The sequence below is a fragment of the Aspergillus candidus genome (assembly GCF_002847045.1).
Source record: "Aspergillus candidus strain CBS 102.13 unplaced genomic scaffold BDW47scaffold_23, whole genome shotgun sequence".
NCBI classification, from domain to species: Eukaryota; Fungi; Ascomycota; class Eurotiomycetes; order Eurotiales; family Aspergillaceae; genus Aspergillus; species Aspergillus candidus.
In genome coordinates, this window is record NW_020194028.1 from 298508 (window position 1) to 318539 (window position 20032).

A 20032-nucleotide genomic window follows, 5' to 3' on the forward strand; every position below is an offset into this window, starting at 1 on the left:
GTCAAAGTATAATTGTACATGATCTTTATGCTGATGATTAGTCAGAACGCTGCCCTGACCCGGCCCTGGGGGTAATCCCTCAATCCGGAAGGCGGTCAAGCAATGGGTCTTCGCCGGTTTCCTAATCAATAATGAATTTCTCTGCGTTCGTTTGCTTTTCACATTCCACCCCCAGCACCAGCAGCAACGACAGCCTGCAGCTCGACGTCACCGCCTGTGCATTGGGAATCTGCTAGGACTGTCTTTCATTTGGACAGATCGGACGACCAACCCGCGGATGAATGCGACTGTTGGTGCATTCCACCTCATACCCTTTTTGATATCCGCGTCGCATGGTTCATCGCCCTTACCTATCCTCTCTTGCCCGCTTCCCCACAGTCTGCGATAGACCGTCTTTCAGTTGTTACCCTGCCAAGATAGCACCACCACTGTTTCGTCATATATAAGTTCTATTTTATATTCCGGGAACCGCCCACCATGTCCGACGACGAGTACTACGACGAGTTCGACGACGACATCTTCTGGATCGAGGAACCCGAACCAGACGCTGCGGTAAGCCAACCCACACCCATCACCATCACCGGTTCAACAACCAAAAACCAGCAGGACTGACATAGGATGAGCAGGACGATCTCGCCGCAACAGCCCACTATGACGCTCTCTACATCGACGACCCCGTCCTCGAGGCCGAAGACTACTTCAGCGACTGGGAAGACCTTTCGGACGACTTCTACGACGAAGACCCGACCGCCATCCGCCGCCTACGCGCAATGGGCCAGTGGCCGAACAAGACCAAGGAACAACAAAAACAAGAGCAGGCACAACATCTGTCAAAGAAATCGCAACCCCTGCAGCGGAATCCGGCCCTCCAGCCAGACCTCAAGTCCTTCCAAAACGTCATCTGGAAGTCCCCCGCAGACGAGAACAAGGTTGTCCTCTACCAGCCCGGTACGGGCGAACAGGTTGCTTTATTGAAGAACTGGCGTGAAGTGTTTCGGAACTCGCATCCCGCGCTGGAGAGATCCCGCGCTGGTAGACCGCGTGGGGCGGTGACTAATGGTGTCGCTCCTGCGGTGCAGTCGGGGAAGCAAAGAGGGCGTCGGACACGAGGATCGCCCGTGCCAGCGGTGGAGAGTGTCCTGGATGACGCTGATGACGAGAAGACGGTCGAGAAAGGTTCGTCACCGGCGGTGGTGCGCACCACCCGCGTCGTCAGACCGCCTTCCACCATCCCTGTCGACTCGAAGACATCGCAGGAGAATTCCGTCGAAGTGAACGGGTCGCTCGATGCAATGCAGACTCAGCCGGATCAGATAAATGGCACCTCTGCGGCGGGCGAAGGCTACGAGGAGGTGACGAAACCGCCGACTACCCCGCGGTCCACCAGAGGGAGGAAACGCAAGGCGTCTGTTTCGCAGGCACATCCCGTATCAGGCGAAAATAATGACGACGGCCGACGGTCAAAACGAGTCACTTCGAAGAAGGTCGGGGACACGACGGAGCAGCCACCGCCAACAGAAACGACTCCAGTTCGCAGATCCGCGCGACGCAAGAAATAGACCCAGCAGAATAAAAACACAACACCTCAAGACGGAATGGCTTTTTTTATTCATGAGTAAACCCTGCTACATGTAAATACTATATAAATAGATGAATACGATCGATAAACAAATGGACATGCAATATGAACATCAATCACCACACCCAAAGAGATAAAAACCACTACGCAAACTCCCTATTAAACACCCTCCCAATAACCATCCTCCGAATCTCGCTCGTCCCAGCCCCAATCTCATAAAGCTTCGCATCCCGCAGTAACCGACCCGCCGGAATCTCATTAATATACCCATTCCCACCCATCAGTTGGATCGCATCCAGCGCACACTCCGTCGCCCGCTCCGCAGCGTACAGGATGGCGCCGGCGCAGTCCTGCGTGCGGATATTCACCCCCGTCGCGGCGGAGTTGTCGATCTCCCGTGCTGTGGTGTAAGTGTAGGCCCGCGAGGCCGCCAGCTTGGTGTACATGTCTGCTAGCTTGCCCTGGATGAGCTGGTTATGCGCGATGGGAGTGTTGAATTGTTTGCGGACGTGCGTGTAGGGGAGGACGAGGTCGAGGGCGGATTGCATGATTCTATCATCACTTTTAGCTTTTGTTCTTCTTCTTCTTCCTTCCTTCTGTCTTTCCGATTGGAGCTTGGGATTGGAATTGGAATTGGGGGAGGAGGCTTACCCTAACGGACCGGCGCTGAGAACCAGTCGCTCCAGATCCAGACCTTCCATCAGGACGCGCACGCCCTTGTTGATCTCGCCGAGGACGTTAGCGTGCGGCACGAAAACGTTATCGAAGATGAGTTCGCCGGTGTTGGAGCCGCGCATGCCGAGCTTGTCGAGCTTGCGGGCGCACGAGAACCCCTTGAAGGAATTTTCTACGATGAATGCCGTGATGCCCTTGGAGGCCATCTCGGGCTCGGTTTTGGCGTACACTACGATGTAGTCTGCGTCGGGGCCCTATTTGAGATTTGTCAGTATGGAAGGAGACGTCAGGGTGTTAGTGGAGGGACGAACGTTGGTGATCCACATCTTTGTTCCGTTCAACAGATATCCCCCGTCCACTGCCTTGGCTGTGGTCTTCATGCTGACGACGTCTGACCCGGCGGAGTGTTCTGACATTGCCAGAGCACCGATCTTCTCGCCGGACAGTAAACCAGGGAGATAGCGCTCTTTTTGGTCGGCGGACGCGTTCAGGGAGAGCTGGTTGACGCAGAGCTGGGAGTGTGCTGCGTAGGAGAGGGCGATGCTTCCTGCATGAACACTCTATTAACGACCACTCTTCCCCCTTTCAATGGTAGGTCGAGAGCAATACCTGATGCGCGGCTCATCTCCTCCATGACGATGCAATGCGCCTGATAGCCCATTCCCAGACCCCCGTATTCTTCATTCGCGGTGACACCGAGGAGCCTGCGACACGTCAGATGTGTTTACGCCAGATGAGAGTAAAGGACATCTACCCGGCATCGCCCAGTTTCTTCCACATGTCCGCGGGAAATTCATTCTGGGCGTCTGTACGCGCGGCTACTTCTTCGGGAATTTCACGACCTGTGGACTATATGTTAGCATCATGTCAGTCAAATACAGATAGATATAGAAAACTAACGAGTAAACTCCTGGACCCGCTCCCGTAGCTCATGAAGATCGTCATCGGTGGGCGGCGTGAAGCCCTGGGGATGCTTGGTGGCCAGTGTCCGCAATGCGGGGGACTGCGTGAGGGGGCTTCGTCCCAGCCGACACAAGGGGCGGCTGGAGGTGCGCAGGAGAAAGGGCAGTCGACAGACGGAAGCCATGGTTAATTGAGAGTATCAGGAATGATTGATGAGGAGATTCGGATGGAGTTCAAGGGAGAAAGATGGAGAAGAAGAAGGGCAAGATGTTCCGCCGATGCCAACCGCGGATAGACGCGGCCATCCCCGGCGTCAACTCCGCATTCTCGTGATCTCGCGCCTTACTTACTTTTGTTCCTCTGCTCCATCAACACTTGTCTCAATCATACTTCTTCGTATCTCCGTCTATATTATTTAAAAACCATGTGCTCGTCCTTCCTGAATTGATTCTGACGCTCTTGATTCTGTTTGATCTGACTTGATCGATCTCTCCACGATCATCCCCGCAATGCGTGCCCCGTCTCCACTTCTCCGGAGTTTCGCCTCCAGATCCTCCTCCTACCTCCCGTCATCGCGACGGCTCCTCGCTCAACGAACTCCCCATTATATCCGGCCAACTCCTCGCTGCACACAGTCTTCGAGATCCATCGCCAACTACTCACACCCGCATCATGCCTCCGCCCTGTCTGTGCTCCCCACAACGGTGGACCCGGCCTCCACCGAGTTCCAGGAAAACAGCCGCCAGATGGACGAGCTCGTCGACCAGATGACCAATCTACACAGCACAATCGCACAGGGAGGACCGCAGAAGGCACGAGACAAACATATCGCCCGTGGCAAGATGCTACCCCGAGACCGGGTCACGGCGTTGATCGACCCCGGCACGTCCTTCCTGGAGCTCTCCCCGCTAGCGGGCCACGACGTCTACGGGGAAGAAGTCCCGTCAGGCGGCATAATCACCGGCATTGGCACGGTGGAGGGCGTGAGCTGTATGATCGTGGCCAACGACAGCACCGTCAAAGGCGGCACATACTACCCCATCACGGTGAAAAAGCACCTCCGCGCGCAGGCGATCGCCCAGGAAAATAAGCTGCCGTGCATCTACCTGGTCGACTCGGGCGGTGCAAACCTCCCCCACCAGGCCGATGTCTTCCCGGACAAGGAGCACTTCGGTCGCATCTTCTTCAACCAAGCGCGCATGAGCTCCCAGGGTATCCCACAGATCTCCGTCGTCATGGGTCCCTGCACCGCGGGCGGTGCCTACGTCCCCGCCATGAGCGACGAGTCCATCATCGTCGAAAACCAAGGCACGATCTTCCTGGCTGGCCCACCGCTCGTCAAGGCGGCCACGGGTGAGGAAGTCTCCGCGGAAGACCTCGGCGGTGGCCAGCTCCACAGCTCCATCTCGGGAGTTACGGACTACCTCGCCGTGGACGACGCGCACGCTCTCATCCTCGCCCGCCGGTCAATCTCCAACCTCAACTACCCCACAACTAGCACACCCCTCCAACTTCCCGACGGCGAAGCCATCAAAGAACCGCTCTACGACCCAGCCGAATTAAACGGCATAGTTGGCACCAACCTCCGGCGCCAGATCCCAGCGCACGAAGTCATCGCGCGCATCGTCGACGGCAGTGAATTCTCCGAGTTCAAGCGCGACTACGGCACCACGCTTGTGACAGGCTTCGCGCGCATCTTCGGCCACCGCGTCGGCATCGTCGCCAACAACGGCATCCTCTTCTCGGAGTCGTCGCTCAAAGGCGCGCACTTCATCGAGCTGTGCGCCCAGCGCCAGATTCCGCTCCTCTTCCTGCAGAACATCTCGGGCTTCATGGTCGGCGCCGATGCCGAGAAAGGCGGCATTGCTAAGAATGGCGCGAAGCTGGTCACGGCTGTTGCTTGCGCTGATGTGCCCAAGTTTACGGTCGTGTTTGGCTCGAGCGCTGGTGCTGGAAACTACGGGATGTGGTATGTCCCTCTCGTCTCCTCTCCCTTCCCCCTTCTCTAACTTCACATGGCTAATACGAACAGCGGCCGCGCCTACTCCCCCCGCCTCCTCTTCATGTGGCCGAACGCCAAGATCGGCGTGATGGGATCGGAGCAACTCTCATCCGTGATGGAAGCCGTAGGCCGCACGGCAGACCCGGAGCTGAAAGCGCGGATCGACCGCGAGTCGGAAGCGGTGTTCTCGTCTGCGCGGCTGTGGGACGACGGGGTGATTCCGCCGGCGCAGACGAGACGGGTGTTGGGGTTGAGCTTGGCGGCTGCGTTGGGCGGGAGGGCCGAGGAGGTGAAGACGAAGTTTGGGGTGTTTAGGATGTAGTTTCTGTTTATCCTGGTTTAATGCATACGTAGTAGCTTGTGTTGAGATCGGTTGATATACTCGGTAGCGGACTCGTATTGAAGATAGCTTTTGGTCAACCCTGAATTCATACTATATGATGTAGCAGTAGAAATCTCACTGCTACTGGAAGACCATCATTGTACTGAAAGACTGGAAGTACCAAGCGTATTTGTATACAGTATATAGTATAGTATCTACGAGAAGCGCCCTCAAAAACATGTACATACATACATACATCCAAACAGCACAGCTATCCAACAATATATACAATCCTTTCCATCTTTTCTTCCTTTTCCTTTTTTCAAAGAGACAGAGAGAAATAGAGAGAGATCAAACAACCTCCCCAAACCGCCCCAACGCCCCATCCAACCTCCCAAACACGCCCCCAAACCACCCCTTCACCTCCTCCCACTCATCACGGGGCAACATCCCCCCAAACATCCTCAACCACCCCCCGACCACAAAATCCGCATAACACGCCTCCTCCCCTCTGACAAACGGCCCCCCACCATTCCCCTCCCACAACCCAGCCAACCCCTCCAACGCGCCCCTCAACGAATCAATCACCGCCCGCCTCGCCTCCCCCTTCACCCCAAGCGCCTCCCAGTCGTCCATCCCCGCGCGCCGCAAAAACTCCGCCTTCGTTTCCTCCGCGGTGGCCGGGTCAAGCGGCATACCGTGGACAGCGAGCTGAACATGCGCGCTGAACGCAGCGTCGACGGAGGTGTTAAACCGCGCGTACGCAGCCAGCACGGGATCCGACTCGCTGCGCTTGCTGAGCGGCGCGAAGACTTGCGGTCCCACGGTGTAGGTGTAGTTGAGCGGGGTGTCCGCCGGGAACAGATTGTTGTGGGCGGTGTTATCGCTGGGCCCGGCGTCCGGATAATGCGTCTGCAGGTGGATGGCGATGTCAAAGGAGTCGCCGATGGGCGGGCAATCCTTGATGGAGGCGTCCGTGAGAACAGGCAGGGTGTGGAAGTCCTTCCCGTCTGCGAAGCTGCGCGAGGCGGGGACGTTGAGCGAGCGCCGGACGGTGGCGATTTGGGGGAGCGGCACCCAGACGGTTTTGTAGGGGATGGATTTGAAGTTGAGCGCGTAGCGGGATTTCCAGGGGTTGGGGGCGCAGGTTGTGCTTTCTACGGGGGGTTTGAAGGCGATGTCGTAGAATGTTAGGTTTGGGGTTGTGGTGGTTGGCATTTTGGTGGTAGACCTAACTTGGGGTCGGTGGGTGTTTGGGCGGTTGAGGATTTGGGTGTATGTAGAATTGAGGTAGGTGAGGTTGGTGGGATGGTTTGGTGGAGGTTGTGTGTACAGCGTACTTATCGAAATTGATCTTTTAAGGCGGGGTATGTCTTACTTGGTCCGTTGTTAGATGTGCCTGAATAATCATCTTACTTCTATCGGTTTCCCGCCACTTACTCTGGAATCACCCGAGCATACCTAATATCCAAGTATCTACCGGACCTCCCTACATGTATGCAAGGCTCTACATTGACGTCGGAGAGTTCGTTTGGGGTGATTAGACAACATATTCTTAAGGGGAAGTACATCAGCGGTCGTGAGACCCTCGTCTAGTCAACATTCTCAACAACAACCTCTCACAAACCCGGATATATCAGCATTTGCCGGGACCAATAGGCCAGCAGTTCGAGGCTGAAACAAACCAACGAATGGGAAAGGAGACAGAAGATAGAGAAGATAGAACAGGATACATGATGATAATAACAGGCAGAGAAGTAGAATTTTCCATTTTCAGTGTGGTGGTTCATTCCAAAACGTGGGATGACGGAACTCCGCATCCAAAAAAAGCGATAGCCCAAAAGTATAGTTGAACATATATCTATTATCGTTGGCAGCGTACGGAAACATGGCGTGACATACAGTGCGACATTAAGCAGGTTTCGAAGCAGGATGGGTATGTGCAATAGAAACGTTTCTACTGGTGAAGAAAACGAAGGTCGGAACTCATACGGGGAGGGGAGGGGAGTGGTCGATGGTCCACTCGCGGGGCGGACCGTCTATTATAAGATCACGCAAGGCCCCTTGCGTCGTCGTCGATTGCTTTTCCGATCGTTTCGGTCCGAGCCGTCCCGCTTGCGAGAGTCGCCCTTGGAGCTGCCCTGGAGATCCTTGCGGATGATCTGTCGGCAGAGGTCCGTGAAGACCTCGTTGACATTGGCGCGTCGACGCGCCGAGGTCTCGTAGTACGGCGCATTGCCCCAGCTCTGGGACAGGCCAAACGCCCGCGCACGGGGCACGGCGCGGTCTTCCTCAAGATCGGATTTGTTGCCCACGATGACGATCGGGACCTTTTCGTCGTCCTTGATACGGATGATCTGTTCTCGGAGCTCCGAGAGCTCGTTTAGCGAGGACATGCTGGTAATCGAAAAAACGAGCAGAAACCCCTGGCCCTGCTTCATGTATAACTCTCTGGAAGGAAGCGTCAGCATTGAGTGGGGTCGTGGTGCCCGTTGGCCGAGGACGGGCCAACCAAACGGGCGATGGGTCAGGACATGAATACCTCATGGCCGCTGCGAGACGTGTCAGTGGGACTTCTTGGCGGAGATGTACAAGCGGCAGACTTACTGAATTGTTCCGTTCCAGCGGTGTCGAGGCTGTAGAAAGTCGAGGGTCAGTGTGACTGTTGTGAACTTCTATGAAGGAGTCATCAAGAGCGGTCACGTTGCGCAATACGTGCCAGTGTCAACGCACATTTCCAAGATGCATTGTCGTCCCTGTGACCGTAAGTAACTGGGCCGACGGAGATTGATCGACGCGACTTACATCAACCTCAATCTGCTTCCGGTATGAATCCTCGATAGTGGGGTCATAGCTCTCGATCCAGACATTCTGGACGAATTGAGCTGCGGTGATGATCAGCAATTGTGACCACGATCCAGCGCTGTGCGGGGGAAGCAACAGGATCTCAACCCCAGGGAATTGATTGGGCAAGATGTGTCATACCCGTCAAACAGCTTTTCCCCACACCTCCTACAGCGCACGCAAGTTATCAGCACCAGTCAAACCACCTCCAGAGACCCCGGCGGTGTACAATGGGTGCCTACCAGCGCCTAGCACGACGATATGATACTCCCGTCTAGGACGAAAAGGCCAATTAGCACCACGCGATCAGGCCATATCCAATACCAGGACAAGACTTACTGGGGCCGCATTGCGAAGACAGCAGTGCACGGATTCAAACCACGAAATCGTAAAGGTGCGAGTAAAAGGACACACGGCCTGCTGGTGCCACGGGGAAAGACTAAAAAGCGGAGGGGGCAGCTTCGGGCAAAGGCAGAGCGGACACCGCTGTGTTATCTCCTGATCCTTCGGCGGTGGGTCGTGGGGGAAAGAGAGGGGGCGAGAGGGAGAGAGAGTGGGCGGTCGGATCAATCCAATTCAATCCAATCCAATCCAGACAGACGAACGTCAAGGCCCAGCAGGTTGAGTGTTTTCTCTCTGGTCTGCCGAGTTCCGTCCAATAGAAAAATAAATCAATCGAAAATAAAATCGAATAAAAATCCACCCAAGTTGTTTGTGTTCACACTTTTTGTTTGTTTCTGCAGGCGATCCCTCACAATTGAATGGGTTCGAATTGAATTGGATTTCCCCCCCCGTGAGAGGAAGGATGAGGAGGTGGATGAAGGCGGGGTGCGATGGTACGAGCGAGGTACGGTGGTAGCGACAAGGCGATCGGTTTACATCGGACGGAATCGGTTCTCGACCAGTGGCAGTTGGAGGGTGACGACGGACGGCTGGAGTGAATTGACCTGTTTAGAAACTCCAGGAAGTATGAGGCGGGGGGGTGAGTGGGTGGGGAGGTAAAAGGAGGGAGGAAGGAAGAGAGAGGAGGACAGGGCGGGAGATCGGGGGCGGATGTCTAGACTGTGGAAACTAACGGGGTTGAGGTTGAACCTAGGTTAATTTCGTTGGACCCCGTTTCCCAGATGGTCCGATGGAGGGGGAGGATGAGGTTTGCAGTTCCGAAAACCTACCTACCCCATGCACTCCGACCCCAGCTGAGAAATGATTGCGATAGAACAACTTGTATCTCCAAGAGATCGAGGAGTACCCAGTATTGAAGAAATACAGTATTGTACTTGGTGGAGGAAGCAAGGCGGCGGCGGTGAGCAGAATCCACTGTGTGGGGATCAGTATGGTTATATCTTCGACCTAAAAGTCAGAAAAGGAAGAATCCATAGGTTTCTAGGGTCCTTATATAAGGATAGAAGAGACCCTGTATATCCCTGATTATTCCTAGACTTGCTAATTTCCGACACCAGAGCCTCTTCCAGGATTCCAGTAGATCCGAAAAGTCCCTACCTAGTTACTATACTATCCTGAAGACGGAGATAAAAATAGATCCTCTTAGCTGCCCCTTTAAACACATGATATTGAACAAAATATAGAGAAAATTATAGAAACAACGTCACAATCAGAGAAAGAAAAGAACAATTCACTGGGATCCAATTCCACGGAAGGAATACCCATGTCCCAAGGCATAAGCTGTACCAGTCGGGCGCACTCCAACATCAAGAGACCTATAAGATATCTTGATAGACGGTTTAATTGTTGGTGAAAATCCAATCCAATCCAATCCAATCCTACAAGAAACAATTTCAATAAATGCTGGACTGATCCAGGAAAACCAATAATAAAAACAGAACAAGTCTCCCAAAGCAGGAAAACTCCAGGAATATCAGTCCATCACCTCCAGAAAGGGAAACCAACCGATCTATCAATCTAGGCACCTAGTTCGTTATACTAAGGAACTGGGTGAACCTTGGACTTTGATAGACGGAGCATATCTCCGTATCAGTTCCATTATGAGGGATATTCGGAGCCCATACCTACTACCATCGTCTTCCTCTTCCTCCTCCTCCATCCTAGCCCTCTAGGGTCCTGCCTACTCCCTGAACCAGGCACCTGGACAAGGAAGGATACGAATCAAATAGATCGATCTCAACGCCCCGATGAAGATCCGTTCGGCAATTACATCGGGACTTGGCCCGTCTTTCCGGGTCGATCTACCTTTTATTGTGATTGATTTTTTATATCTTTCCTGGGGGGGTTCCTACCTGCCATGCAAAGTCTAATCCCCACTAACTACGGAGTACGGAGCACTAATGCTACATTAATATTTTTCAAACAAGGCAAAACGGCCGATTGACCCATAGTTACTGTCTGATCCTTTGGAATGGAGTTCCATTCGGATCTTCATAGATCGATCCTCATCCCGTCCTATGGAGGTAGTAGTACGCATGTGACATTGTCTGTCTGTCTGACAGCGATTTGAGTCGAGACTCAGGGGTACCCTCCATCTGGTTTATATTTTGTGGCTGAGATGATCAACCTACTACCCATCTAGGTATCTATCTATCAATAACCCTGTACCGGATAATGCGACTGCGGCAGTGCAGGGCTCTACATACCCCCTTGGGAAATAGGGAATAGCGGCTCCGTGCCTTGTCGTTATTTTGGAGCGGACTGCCGATCACGGTGGTAGTCGGGGGCTGAGTGGTCTACATTTGAAAAACGGTTTTGAGAGGGAAACGGATTGGTTGGTCTATTGTAGCAAATATGGGAGGACACAGCAAAGCATGACTGAGGTCTATACATGGTGGGATATATACATGAGGTCCGCAAGCCCGAATCAATCAGAGCCACTGCCATCATGGTGGGAAAAGGATGGGATATATAGGAGTTAGGAAAGAAAATAGAAAATAAATGAGATAAATCAATTGAATGACTGCACGACTCCCAAGAGGAACCGCAGGAGAGCCTGTGATTAATGGTCCGTCGTGCCGTTCACCCGATCCACCTTCTTCTCAGACAGTGGCTGATTTTCGCCGCCATACCGCTCGAGCGCCTCGAACACATGGCCAAACACCTGCCGGTCCACGTCGTGAGCCCAGAGGAAATCGAGATGTTCGTAGTTGGCGATCTTCGTGGTGACCGTCGTGCGCGGCAGCTCCTTCAGCATGACGTTGATGTCCACCAGGCTGTCCTCGCCGCCATACAGCAGCACGATAGGCGTCTTGATGTTCTTGGTCGGATACTTAACCGGCTTGTAGAAGCGCTCGCTGACGGCCACGCTAAACGGCGCGTGGATCTCGTCGTCGTAGAACTGGAAGTTCTGGTGCCGGATGATCTGGAACCAGTGCACGACGGACTTGGTGCTCGTGAAGGAGAACAGGTGCATGTAAGCCGCCATCTTCTGCCACCGGCTGATGTTGCGGCACTTCCAGTTAAAGAGGACTGACAGCGCGCTGTCGATGACGCGCACGAAGATGGGCGGGTACACCACGCTCTGCCACATTGTCGTTGAGCTGAGGATGCTCCGCCGCCCGAAGAGCAGGAACAGGAAGTTGGGCGACGCTTTCATGAGCGAGTCGACAATGCGGTTCGGCAGACCTGTCGGCGCCATTGCCGGCGCCAGCGCCACAAAGACGTCGATCTTCTCGTTCAGCAGCGGATGGATGGAGAAGGTTGCGAACGCTTGCGCCGTTCCCTGCGAGAACCCGATATACGACAGGGACGGCTGCGCCGTCACGTCCAGGATGTACTGGATGCTGTCCGGGATGTCGTGGAAGGCGAAGTTGTCGATGGAGAAGTCCCAGAACTCGGTCGACAGCGGGGAATACTTGACGGATTTTTTCGAGTACTTGTTGCCGCGGTTGTTGCCCAGCCACACGTCGTAGCCCTGCTCCACCAATTGGAACGGGAGACATCGCTCCTCCGACGACAAACACACCCAGACTTCGCTGCACATCAGCAGTCCGTGGTGGAGGTAGACGGCCTTCTTGCGCACGCTGTCCTTCCCCTGGTTGACGCGCAAGCCCTGCTTCTCCTCCCCTTTGCGGTAGGGCAAGCGGTGCAAACCCAGCAGGTAGCCATCGCGGGTCTGGACGATGTGTTCCTCGGCTTCGTAGCCGAACAGGGCGCAGATATCCGCGAAATCCGACGCCTGTGCCACCGACGCCGCTGTCCGCTCCTCCCGGCTGCGCTGGCCCGGGTCGTCCGGTGAGGTAGCGAAAATATTAAAGATGGTCTTGGACCGGTCGTAACAGAAGTTGATAACGGGGTCCGCTATTCAAGTCAGTATCAGTCTTGCCCCTTATCCGGTCTCAAGGGATTCAGCAGATGGGCGTATGGAAAGGGAACCTACGTAGACAGAACGTAATGATATGGATCACCCATTCCAGCAGTACCAGGATGAACGAAGCAAGAAGGGCAAGGTATTCAAACCAAAACAGCCTGCCAATCACGGGCACACGCGCCATGATGCGAGAAGCGGTCGAACAAAATACCGCTGTACTCCGTACTCAGTAGAAGATTAGAAGAGTATTGTCACACAAAAGCCTCGATAGCAAAATCTGGTCATTCTGTTAACCGACAGCAATAGTAGTAGTAACAAGTAATACCCCAGACAACGAAGGGGGGAGGGACAAATCCAGAAACAATCACTGAAGCGATCGGCCGTCACAGCCGACGTCATTGTAAACCCTCTCCATTTATCCATTTTTGTGCTGCCTTCATGTGATGGTTTACTTAAGCCGGAATGACCCGCCCAGCAAATCAGCACCCAAGGATTATACCCGGCATCGTTCCGGCTGTTCGATTGGATGAACGGCCCAAATTCTGCCGTGAGAACCTCAGGTGTCCAGTAGTTGGAATTAACGATTGTTCCTCCACCTCTCCACACCTCACCTGTTGGCGATTGGAGTTGCATCTCCTGTATAACAAGATGCCTAGCTCCTGCATTGACATCCGTGAGTATTCATATGCATGAACCAGCACAATCCCTCTTCCCCCCCCAGTTCCTCCTTCTACCCCGGATTGAAATCCACCGCAAGACTAGACAGCCAGATAGATAGAAGATAGATAGCTAACCTACTCCCCTCATCAGGAAACGCCCTCGCGCAATGCCTCCAAGAATCAGACTGCATTATGGTCCAGCGCCACAGCCCGCGCGACTGTCTCCGCGAACCGCTCGTCGACGAACTGCCCACGAAATGCCAACAACTCCGTAAAGGATTCAGCGAGTGCAAGTGAGTAGATGAACCACCTAGCCAGATCACCTGGGGATTCTCGGCATCCGGATACCGGCTCAAATTGATTGATCGCCATTCTCTGACTTGTTTCCCACACAGACGCGGAATGGTCGACATGCGCAAGCGATTTCGCGGAAACCAGCCCATCGCTGTCTCCAAGGAGCTGGAGGGCGGGAGCTCCCAGTCTGGGGGACAGCTGTATGGTGGTAAGCCGGCGTTTGAGACGGTTAAGGAGGTGAATGGGACTGAGGTTGAGATGGATCCTGAGAAGACGAGGGGTTTGTAAGTGATATTGTACGGTGCGAAGAATTGAAGGGTGGGGGTAAAAGAAGAAAAGAAAAGAAAAAGAAAAAAAGGTCGCATGGGTATCGCTAGGCTTGGGAGTTGTGATTTTGTCTTTTTTATTGGTTTATTCAGCATGGGAAGGAGTTGTTGATGTATGTATATTAGATTAGGGTCGTCATGCTATAGGCCTTGTACAGTTTAGATATGTCTATCCCTCTTCTTTTGGGTCCGTGTGGTTTCAATCCTAACAACTACTCTTTTACGAGTGCCCGGCTCTAAATCGACGGAACATCGTACACGAAATAAGACAGGATTCATTCAGTAATTATGTGCTAATATATCAACTACTGCGTCTTCTTCGAGTCGACAGTCGCCTTCGGCGCAGAGTACAGCCACACGACAACAAAGGCCAAGAACCCACCGATCACCGACCACAGGCCGGCGATCCAGACCCATCCGCCAGTGATCTTCCAGCTGCGGGGAAACTCGTCGTGGGCGAAGTGGCGGACCGTCACCTCTTCCTTTTCTTCGATGTTGCTGAAGAAAGGACGCTTGTAGTTGACGCGGAACGAGAAAATGCCATGCTGGTCGGGAACGGTGAAGCGCGTGCTGTAGATGGTGCTGTTGGCGGTGCGGCCTGAGGGCTCGAGGTCGAGACGGTGGAAGGGCGAGAGCATGGTGAACTCGAGCTGCAGCGCATCATTGGCGGGGACTTCGAAGGGGACGAAGTGATCCTGATCGTACTCGGACAGTTCGATGCTGTAGACCTGTTCAGAAATGCATGTCAGCTGCTGATCCATCGTATCCTCTCACACTTCTCTCATGTAGGCGTTGACATACGATCTCATTCTTAACCCGGTACATCGCAGGGTTCGGCTCCTTCAACTCAACGTCCGTAGCCAGGCTGTGCTCAACCTTTCCAACCTTGAGCACACCGGTCTCCTTGAAGGTCCAGGCCGTCAATTGCTGGGCGAATTCCCGGTTGGCGGTCTGCGTCTTCTTTCCACTCGGGGTCTTGACAGTCGCGGAGAACCAGTGGTCCTGGAGACTCTCCACGGAGCCGAGCAGAGTGAATCGAGCCGAGTTGCGACCCTGCATGGCAGACACAATATCCAGTTGGGAGCCCGTAGCCGCCACTTCCTCCACAGATCCCGAACTCTCCTTGGGGTTGTAGCTGTAGGCGGTCGCAGGGGCGCGCACGATGGGCGCAACGAGGTTATTATCGTCGCCGAGGGTGTGGGGAGAGGCAGTCGGGAAAGCCAGGACGCCTTCGCCGCCGAAAAAGTCCTTCGTGTCCGGTCGGAGCTGGCCCGGTCGCGGGACAATCAGGACATCGTGCTTCTCGGGCGCAGAGATGGTGTCGTAGTTGAAGTGATCGACGACGACGGAGGAGCGGTCCGATGACATGTGGAAGTCAAGCTCGATGAGTAGCGAGCTGATTGCGCTCGGTGTGGTCGACTTGCCGGAGAGACCGAGCAGGACGTTGCCGTCGTTGTTTACGAAGTCGACGATGTTCTTAGGACTCAAAGCCGGGCCCAACCCTGTCGGACGGAGTCAATTCAGCTGCACAAGACACAGAACCCTTAGGGGACGCTAGACGGATGCCCACCTTTCGACCGAGGGGGAAGAATCAGGAGATGGTCGTAGGCCTTCTCCCCGTACTTGAACAAGGACAGGTCAGAGCTCTTGGGCGATTGGAAGTCGAGGTCATATCCGCGCGCTGTAGAAAGAGAGGTGTAAGTGTCTCGCCCATCAGCGCGCATCCAAAATACAAGATCATACCTTCTAAATCACCCCAAAACGTAGAGTAAAGGCCCTTGTCGTCCGCATCCTCCAACACCACCAGCAGGCGGTTCCCCGAGCTACTCAACGCATGTGCCACAGCCAAGAAGCTGAAAAGAAGAATAGAAAGGCACCACCGCATTTTGAGCGAGTCCGCACAGCGGAACTGAAAACAATGACGGAAGAAAAAAATCTGACGGAGTGTGTCGACAATTGAAACCCAGCAAGAAGAGTGTCGTCAGTTGAAGTGGTGTCACCAACATCCTACTATAAACGGGCGACGTGTTTGGACCGAGCGCCAAGACCTCCAAACCTCCATAGTCCGTTCCGTCCGCCTTTCCCGTCGTCACAACCTCATGCCGAACCTCTCCCCCTCCTCCTCTCTATCTCGACCCGTCTAGCCACCCCTCCTCAGCGCACGCCCCGTCGTCTTCGTGCGCTACCAGAGTCGAAGCGCAAGTAACCTCCGCAACCTGTCTATCTCAATTGACCTGACATTATTCCCCCCAGGTTCAGTCCCACCCGTCGACTCCCGACCTCACCCAAAAAGTTTCTTCCATCGCTCCACCGCAACCATGTCCACCCCTCAGTTCTGGTCCACCCCCCTCCGCTACCTGCGCTGGGCCTCCATCGAGAAGCCCGCCATCTTCTACTCCCTGATTATCGGCTCCACGGGCCCCGTCATGCTGTTCGCCGCGCCGCCAATCCGCCGCGCCTTTGGCGACATTGAGCCCGAACCCATCCCCTTGACATATCCCAGTACGGACTCCCTTTTCTTTTCCCAGTCCACAGTCGCCTCTCTCTCTCTTCCCCCGTGGCTACCTGTCCCCTGCAGTCGGTAGTTTTGCAAGCCATTGACTAACAATCTTTGTACAACAGTCCCCGAGGGCCCCCGGAATCCCCCGAAAGGGTTCGAAGACGCATAAACTTGCCCTCCCAATCAATCGCTAGGAACCGGCAGTGTAGTGCAGTGGTGTGTTTGTTTCATGGATGGAGTTGAACTTTGTCGCTTGATTTTTTCTCCCTTTGGTGTATTTAGCATGGAAAATATATGACCCTTGACACCGATCAGTCAGTACCTGCTTGGTAGAGAAAAAGACGTCTACCGGGTTGTTCTGGTAGCGCATCACAACTGCTGACTGGGGTCATGTTCTGCGCACAGAAAGCAGGGGAGCATTCGCATAGAATGCCGCAGGCAGACAAGACAGCTAGAGCGGAGAAACATATCCGATCCATCACTCATCAATATCTTAATATTGAGCAATGCTAGCATCAAGCTTCAAGACGGTCAATTGTCAAAGATAAAAAAAACAAATTATTGCTAATTTCTGTTCTTCATTTGTTTCTTTATTCCCTCTTTTCCAGAACTATACTACAAAAACAAACTATAGTAGGCAGATCACACCCTGAACGAACCACATGAGATTGTCTCCCCTCATGCAATGCAATGCATAAAACACCAGGAAGTATTCCACTATTCCACCCTTCCATGGACTAGACAAACGCTAAAAAACTATTGTGAATCAACGATGTGGCTCCTGAGTTGTGCAGCTCTGTTGGAATAGAGGTTCCAATCATAGATATAGATATCTCAAATCCATAGTTGAAGATGATTTTCTAAGCGAGAGGGTGGGTCTCAGCCCATGGTTTCTAATACAACTTACCCGTTGAATAGGTCCTCCAATAGGGGTCTGGTGATTATTGTAGTGAATGTGGAGATCCATCGACGAGGCTACGGGGTATACTGTAAGAGTCCCATAGTTGGCTAAGTCGCTGTATCCAGGGAATAATGGGATACGTCCATGCTCAATACATGAATAACGTCTACACGGCAGTCGGTAGATACAATGAAGTCTTGCGTCGAGCAATGAAAGTATAATTAGATAAATCATCTCTGGGACGCATCCCCGAAGAGAAAAACAACGAACGCCATATATGCTCATATCTACATATAGCTCGTGAACAGCATCACTGTATATCAATCATCAAACCTCCTAGCTGACGTCTTGCAAGATCAGTTGGATGCTCCCATCAGACTCCACATGTAAGAAAGCAAATCGAGAAATGAAAGGGTAAACAACATAGCCCTTTTTCGATGCAAAGAAAAAACACAGGCTGACAAGCAAATCAGAGTATCACACGTTTAGAACGAAGATAAGCAGAAACAAAAAGACGAATAAAAAGGATTCCGAAGGCGAGACCCAAAGGAAACGGAACAACCAGGTCCGGTGTTACATCAAAGTCAAAAAGCCGCCAATTCACCATGTACCCAACGCGCAAAAACTCTCAACCTGGACCATCTTTTACATAGATGATGCAAAAGTGGCCCGCTCGAAGATCATGATACCATTATCAGTTCAAGTTAGGCATCCACCCACGTCGGGAAGACGTTCCTTAAGTCTCAAGCGAGTTAACGATAATCTCCTGGGACATCCAGGACTCTAGAAAGGAAAAATATCCGGGTTTCCTGGAAATTCGGCTCCGCAAGATTGCAATCTAGTCCCCGGTCTGATGCTCCAGTAGGCTAGACGTGAAGAGAAATTTCCAAGCAAGAAAAAAGGCAAGAAAAAAAGAGGGCGCAGTCCATAGGCAAGTGTAGAAGCATGGACGGAGTGAGTTCGCAGACGCTCTGCGGCATGATTCATCATTACATTGTGGCGAGGTCATTCCAGAATGCTGATTGAAAGATGGAGAAGGCAGCGCAAGTGAGATGTTTTGACGGGGGTTGGCGAGAAGAATGAATACATTCTGTCGCCTACCGGGTTCGCCGAGAGTCCCCGGCTGCCCGTGGCCTATTACGGTCCCCATATTCCGGAGTGGTATTATATCCTATCCGCGGATCTGGGACCGAAGTGGGAGGATAAGCAATTCCGGAAGACACGGGGGAGTAGTCTGGATCCGCTTCATAGCCCGGGCCAGGGTATCTAGGAGCAGCATTACCTCTCCCATTTTCGTAACCACTATAAGGGTTGGGCGCGTAGGTGTAGCTCTGGTGGACATCCGCGGACACGGGAGGTTGGCTAACAGCTGTATAGGGAATATGCTGGCCAGGATAAGGGTTCTGGTTGGATCCTCCGAAAGACGAGTGAGAGGGAGGGTAGGTAGAAGTAGCAGGGTAGGTGGAAGTAGCAGGGTAGGACGGGCTCTGAGATTGTGGGTATGGCGGTTGGGGCGGATATGGCTCGATGTATTGAGCGGGCGGAGCCGAGTAGGCAGGCGGAGGGGAGGGTCCTGGCTGCGGGCGGGGTTCTGGCACGGATCCTCCATAGCTTGCTGTGGCCCTGTTAGGCGCCTGCGGTAAACTGAAGTCATGAATATAAGTACCTCGAGGATGGCCCTGGTCAGCACGTCGGGCAACATCGGCCTCCCACCGAGCGGAATCAGCCTTCAGGTCTGCAATCATTTCCTGTGGGGGAATTCGTGGTCAGATGATGCTTTCATTTTCCAGTCCTCACCACTACAGGTTTGTATCCAAACCATGGCGCAAGGGAGTCTCTCCAAAACTTACAGTAGTGAGATTCCGGTAGGCACGGATGAAATAACCCTGACGGCCCTGTTCGCATCAAGTCAGTAACGGGAGCAGACACGGCAAACAAGACATAATGTTTGCTGGGCGGCTTCGTTGGGAGTATTCGCGGGGAGGGATAAGACCAAAATAAAATAGAGAAAATATAGAAGAAAAAGAAGAAAGAAAGAAAATTCGGGATACGGACATTGTGGTTTCCAGGTCTTACGAGGGCATCATTTCCAAGATAACGGCATATGTCTGCTTGGATGACCTCCCGGCTGATACCATCGCCGGGGATGAAATATTCGTTCTGACGCTGAGGAGCGTCGTATCCATGACGGCCAGTCATTGTCCAGTGGGAGAAATCAAAGTCCAAGATTAAGGTAGTATTAAGTCAACGGATCCAAATGGCCTAAACGAAGTCCGGGAGAGTTGACGGGTCCTTGGGAAGATGATGATGATGGCCGGTGAAATCCTTTTCTTTCCTAGGGGTCTTTGGAATCAAGCAAGACCGCAAGTATGGTTTAATTCAACGGCGTCCAGGGAAATCCAAGGCTGAGCAATTAAGGGAACCCGACTTTCTTTTTTTTTTGGTTAAAAGACAGGCAACGCAGAGCAAGTAGGCGACACGATGTTGGTCCCAAATTAATAAACACACTGATAGATATTATTCGGTTGTCCAAGAGGCTGCGAAGATCAATGAAGGAAATCCTGGATGGGCGTTCCGGTCCACGGTAAGGCTGTAATGCAAAGGATTGGTCTTTGTTCCTTTGTTTTTCTCAGGATCCTGAAATGGTCTGATCCGAGAGATACCAGGGTTCGGACTGAGAATGGAGTAGAGAGAAAAGGCGAGAGAGAAGTGAGGGTGAGGAAAGTGAAGCGACAAGGAACGGTCTCTCAA

At 53.1% G+C, this 20032-nt stretch overlaps 10 protein-coding genes across 10 annotated transcripts; 4 read left to right on the top strand and 6 right to left on the bottom strand.

Moving 5' to 3' along the window:
- The first annotated feature begins 169 nt into the window (after window positions 1-169).
- Window positions 170-1577, top strand: BDW47DRAFT_33070 (uncharacterized protein). Its single transcript, XM_024818767.1, has 2 exons — window positions 170-552; window positions 627-1577. Exons 1-2 carry the CDS (start codon window positions 478-480, stop codon window positions 1557-1559), a joined length of 1008 nt encoding a protein of 335 aa, XP_024671958.1. The 5' UTR covers window positions 170-477; the 3' UTR covers window positions 1560-1577.
- Window positions 1578-1673: 96 nt separating this feature from the next.
- Window positions 1674-3353, bottom strand: BDW47DRAFT_106111 (acyl-CoA dehydrogenase NM domain-like protein). Its single transcript, XM_024812707.1, has 6 exons — window positions 3155-3353; window positions 3009-3096; window positions 2864-2958; window positions 2566-2801; window positions 2231-2508; window positions 1674-2131 (listed from the first exon to the last, which is right to left on the bottom strand). Exons 1-6 carry the CDS (start codon window positions 3339-3341, stop codon window positions 1723-1725), a joined length of 1293 nt encoding a protein of 430 aa, XP_024671959.1. The 5' UTR covers window positions 3342-3353; the 3' UTR covers window positions 1674-1722.
- Window positions 3354-3546: 193 nt separating this feature from the next.
- On the top strand, window positions 3547-5497 carry BDW47DRAFT_33075 (putative 3-methylcrotonyl-CoA carboxylase, beta subunit (MccB)). Its single transcript, XM_024818768.1, has 2 exons — window positions 3547-5126; window positions 5190-5497. Exons 1-2 carry the CDS (start codon window positions 3667-3669, stop codon window positions 5479-5481), a joined length of 1752 nt encoding a protein of 583 aa, XP_024671960.1. The 5' UTR covers window positions 3547-3666; the 3' UTR covers window positions 5482-5497.
- A 335-nt stretch (window positions 5498-5832) lies between these two features.
- Window positions 5833-6786, bottom strand: BDW47DRAFT_131798 (uncharacterized protein; the record flags this gene model as incomplete). Its single annotated transcript, XM_024817398.1, has 1 exon — window positions 5833-6786. Exon 1 carries the CDS (start codon window positions 6697-6699, stop codon window positions 5833-5835), a length of 867 nt encoding a protein of 288 aa, XP_024671961.1. The 5' UTR covers window positions 6700-6786.
- A 626-nt stretch (window positions 6787-7412) lies between these two features.
- Window positions 7413-9101, bottom strand: BDW47DRAFT_33115 (putative RAS small monomeric GTPase (Rsr1)). The gene is made up of 8 exons (XM_024818769.1): window positions 8665-9101; window positions 8568-8599; window positions 8467-8493; window positions 8287-8366; window positions 8215-8237; window positions 8089-8117; window positions 8024-8033; window positions 7413-7932 (listed from the first exon to the last, which is right to left on the bottom strand). The coding sequence occupies exons 1-8, from the start codon at window positions 8673-8675 to the stop codon at window positions 7524-7526; spliced, it is 621 nt and encodes a 206-aa protein (XP_024671962.1). The 5' UTR covers window positions 8676-9101; the 3' UTR covers window positions 7413-7523.
- Window positions 9102-11041: 1940 nt separating this feature from the next.
- On the bottom strand, window positions 11042-12955 carry BDW47DRAFT_106123 (sterol esterase). The gene is made up of 2 exons (XM_024812708.1): window positions 12671-12955; window positions 11042-12591 (listed from the first exon to the last, which is right to left on the bottom strand). The coding sequence occupies exons 1-2, from the start codon at window positions 12783-12785 to the stop codon at window positions 11291-11293; spliced, it is 1416 nt and encodes a 471-aa protein (XP_024671963.1). The 5' UTR covers window positions 12786-12955; the 3' UTR covers window positions 11042-11290.
- Window positions 12956-13189: 234 nt separating this feature from the next.
- On the top strand, window positions 13190-14068 carry BDW47DRAFT_106124 (PET191 family protein). The gene is made up of 3 exons (XM_024812709.1): window positions 13190-13274; window positions 13412-13553; window positions 13656-14068. Exons 1-3 carry the CDS (start codon window positions 13250-13252, stop codon window positions 13840-13842), a joined length of 354 nt encoding a protein of 117 aa, XP_024671964.1. The 5' UTR covers window positions 13190-13249; the 3' UTR covers window positions 13843-14068.
- Window positions 14069-14081: 13 nt separating this feature from the next.
- On the bottom strand, window positions 14082-15854 carry BDW47DRAFT_33141 (dolichyl-diphosphooligosaccharide-protein glycotransferase). The gene is made up of 4 exons (XM_024818770.1): window positions 15624-15854; window positions 15451-15561; window positions 14682-15382; window positions 14082-14608 (listed from the first exon to the last, which is right to left on the bottom strand). The coding sequence occupies exons 1-4, from the start codon at window positions 15763-15765 to the stop codon at window positions 14186-14188; spliced, it is 1377 nt and encodes a 458-aa protein (XP_024671965.1). The 5' UTR covers window positions 15766-15854; the 3' UTR covers window positions 14082-14185.
- A 133-nt stretch (window positions 15855-15987) lies between these two features.
- Window positions 15988-16904, top strand: BDW47DRAFT_106128 (NADH:ubiquinone oxidoreductase subunit NDUFA3). Its single transcript, XM_024812710.1, has 2 exons — window positions 15988-16382; window positions 16503-16904. The coding sequence occupies exons 1-2, from the start codon at window positions 16199-16201 to the stop codon at window positions 16547-16549; spliced, it is 231 nt and encodes a 76-aa protein (XP_024671966.1). The 5' UTR covers window positions 15988-16198; the 3' UTR covers window positions 16550-16904.
- Window positions 16905-18378: 1474 nt separating this feature from the next.
- BDW47DRAFT_117711 (putative transcription factor RfeG) lies at window positions 18379-19480 on the bottom strand (the record flags this gene model as incomplete). Its single annotated transcript, XM_024815114.1, has 3 exons — window positions 18379-19029; window positions 19132-19176; window positions 19358-19480. 3 exons carry the CDS (start codon window positions 19478-19480, stop codon window positions 18379-18381), a joined length of 819 nt encoding a protein of 272 aa, XP_024671967.1.
- Window positions 19481-20032: the final 552 nt, after the last annotated feature.

Excerpts from the sequence above, each read along its gene's own strand:
- BDW47DRAFT_33070 (XM_024818767.1), top strand. The coding sequence starts at position 478 with ATGTCCGACGACGAGTACTACGACGAGTTCGACGACGACATCTTCTGG. Across the intron at positions 553-626 it reads AACCCGAACCAGACGCTGCG|GACGATCTCGCCGCAACAGC; the intron begins GTAAGCCAACCC and ends TAGGATGAGCAG.
- BDW47DRAFT_106111 (XM_024812707.1), bottom strand. The coding sequence starts at position 3,341 with ATGGCTTCCGTCTGTCGACTGCCCTTTCTCCTGCGCACCTCCAGCCGC. Across the intron at positions 2,802-2,863 it reads GGAGATGAGCCGCGCATCAG|GAAGCATCGCCCTCTCCTAC; the intron begins GTATTGCTCTCG and ends GTGTTCATGCAG. Across the intron at positions 2,509-2,565 it reads CAAAGATGTGGATCACCAAC|GGCCCCGACGCAGACTACAT; the intron begins GTTCGTCCCTCC and ends AATCTCAAATAG.
- BDW47DRAFT_33075 (XM_024818768.1), top strand. The coding sequence starts at position 3,667 with ATGCGTGCCCCGTCTCCACTTCTCCGGAGTTTCGCCTCCAGATCCTCC. Across the intron at positions 5,127-5,189 it reads GCTGGAAACTACGGGATGTG|CGGCCGCGCCTACTCCCCCC; the intron begins GTATGTCCCTCT and ends TAATACGAACAG.
- BDW47DRAFT_33115 (XM_024818769.1), bottom strand. Across the intron at positions 8,494-8,567 it reads TATCGTCGTGCTAGGCGCTG|GAGGTGTGGGGAAAAGCTGT; the intron begins GTAGGCACCCAT and ends CGTGCGCTGTAG. Across the intron at positions 8,238-8,286 it reads GGAAGCAGATTGAGGTTGAT|GGACGACAATGCATCTTGGA; the intron begins GTAAGTCGCGTC and ends TTACGGTCACAG.
- BDW47DRAFT_106123 (XM_024812708.1), bottom strand. The coding sequence starts at position 12,785 with ATGGCGCGTGTGCCCGTGATTGGCAGGCTGTTTTGGTTTGAATACCTT. Across the intron at positions 12,592-12,670 it reads TATCATTACGTTCTGTCTAC|CGGACCCCGTTATCAACTTC; the intron begins GTAGGTTCCCTT and ends TGACTTGAATAG.
- BDW47DRAFT_106124 (XM_024812709.1), top strand. The coding sequence starts at position 13,250 with ATGCCTAGCTCCTGCATTGACATCC. Across the intron at positions 13,275-13,411 it reads TAGCTCCTGCATTGACATCC|GAAACGCCCTCGCGCAATGC; the intron begins GTGAGTATTCAT and ends TCCCCTCATCAG. Across the intron at positions 13,554-13,655 it reads AAAGGATTCAGCGAGTGCAA|ACGCGGAATGGTCGACATGC; the intron begins GTGAGTAGATGA and ends TTTCCCACACAG.
- BDW47DRAFT_33141 (XM_024818770.1), bottom strand. The coding sequence starts at position 15,765 with ATGCGGTGGTGCCTTTCTATTCTTCTTTTCAGCTTCTTGGCTGTGGCA. Across the intron at positions 15,383-15,450 it reads TCTTCCCCCTCGGTCGAAAG|GGTTGGGCCCGGCTTTGAGT; the intron begins GTGGGCATCCGT and ends TCCGTCCGACAG. Across the intron at positions 14,609-14,681 it reads ACCGGGTTAAGAATGAGATC|GTCTACAGCATCGAACTGTC; the intron begins GTATGTCAACGC and ends ATTTCTGAACAG.
- BDW47DRAFT_106128 (XM_024812710.1), top strand. The coding sequence starts at position 16,199 with ATGTCCACCCCTCAGTTCTGGTCCACCCCCCTCCGCTACCTGCGCTGG. Across the intron at positions 16,383-16,502 it reads CATCCCCTTGACATATCCCA|TCCCCGAGGGCCCCCGGAAT; the intron begins GTACGGACTCCC and ends TTTGTACAACAG.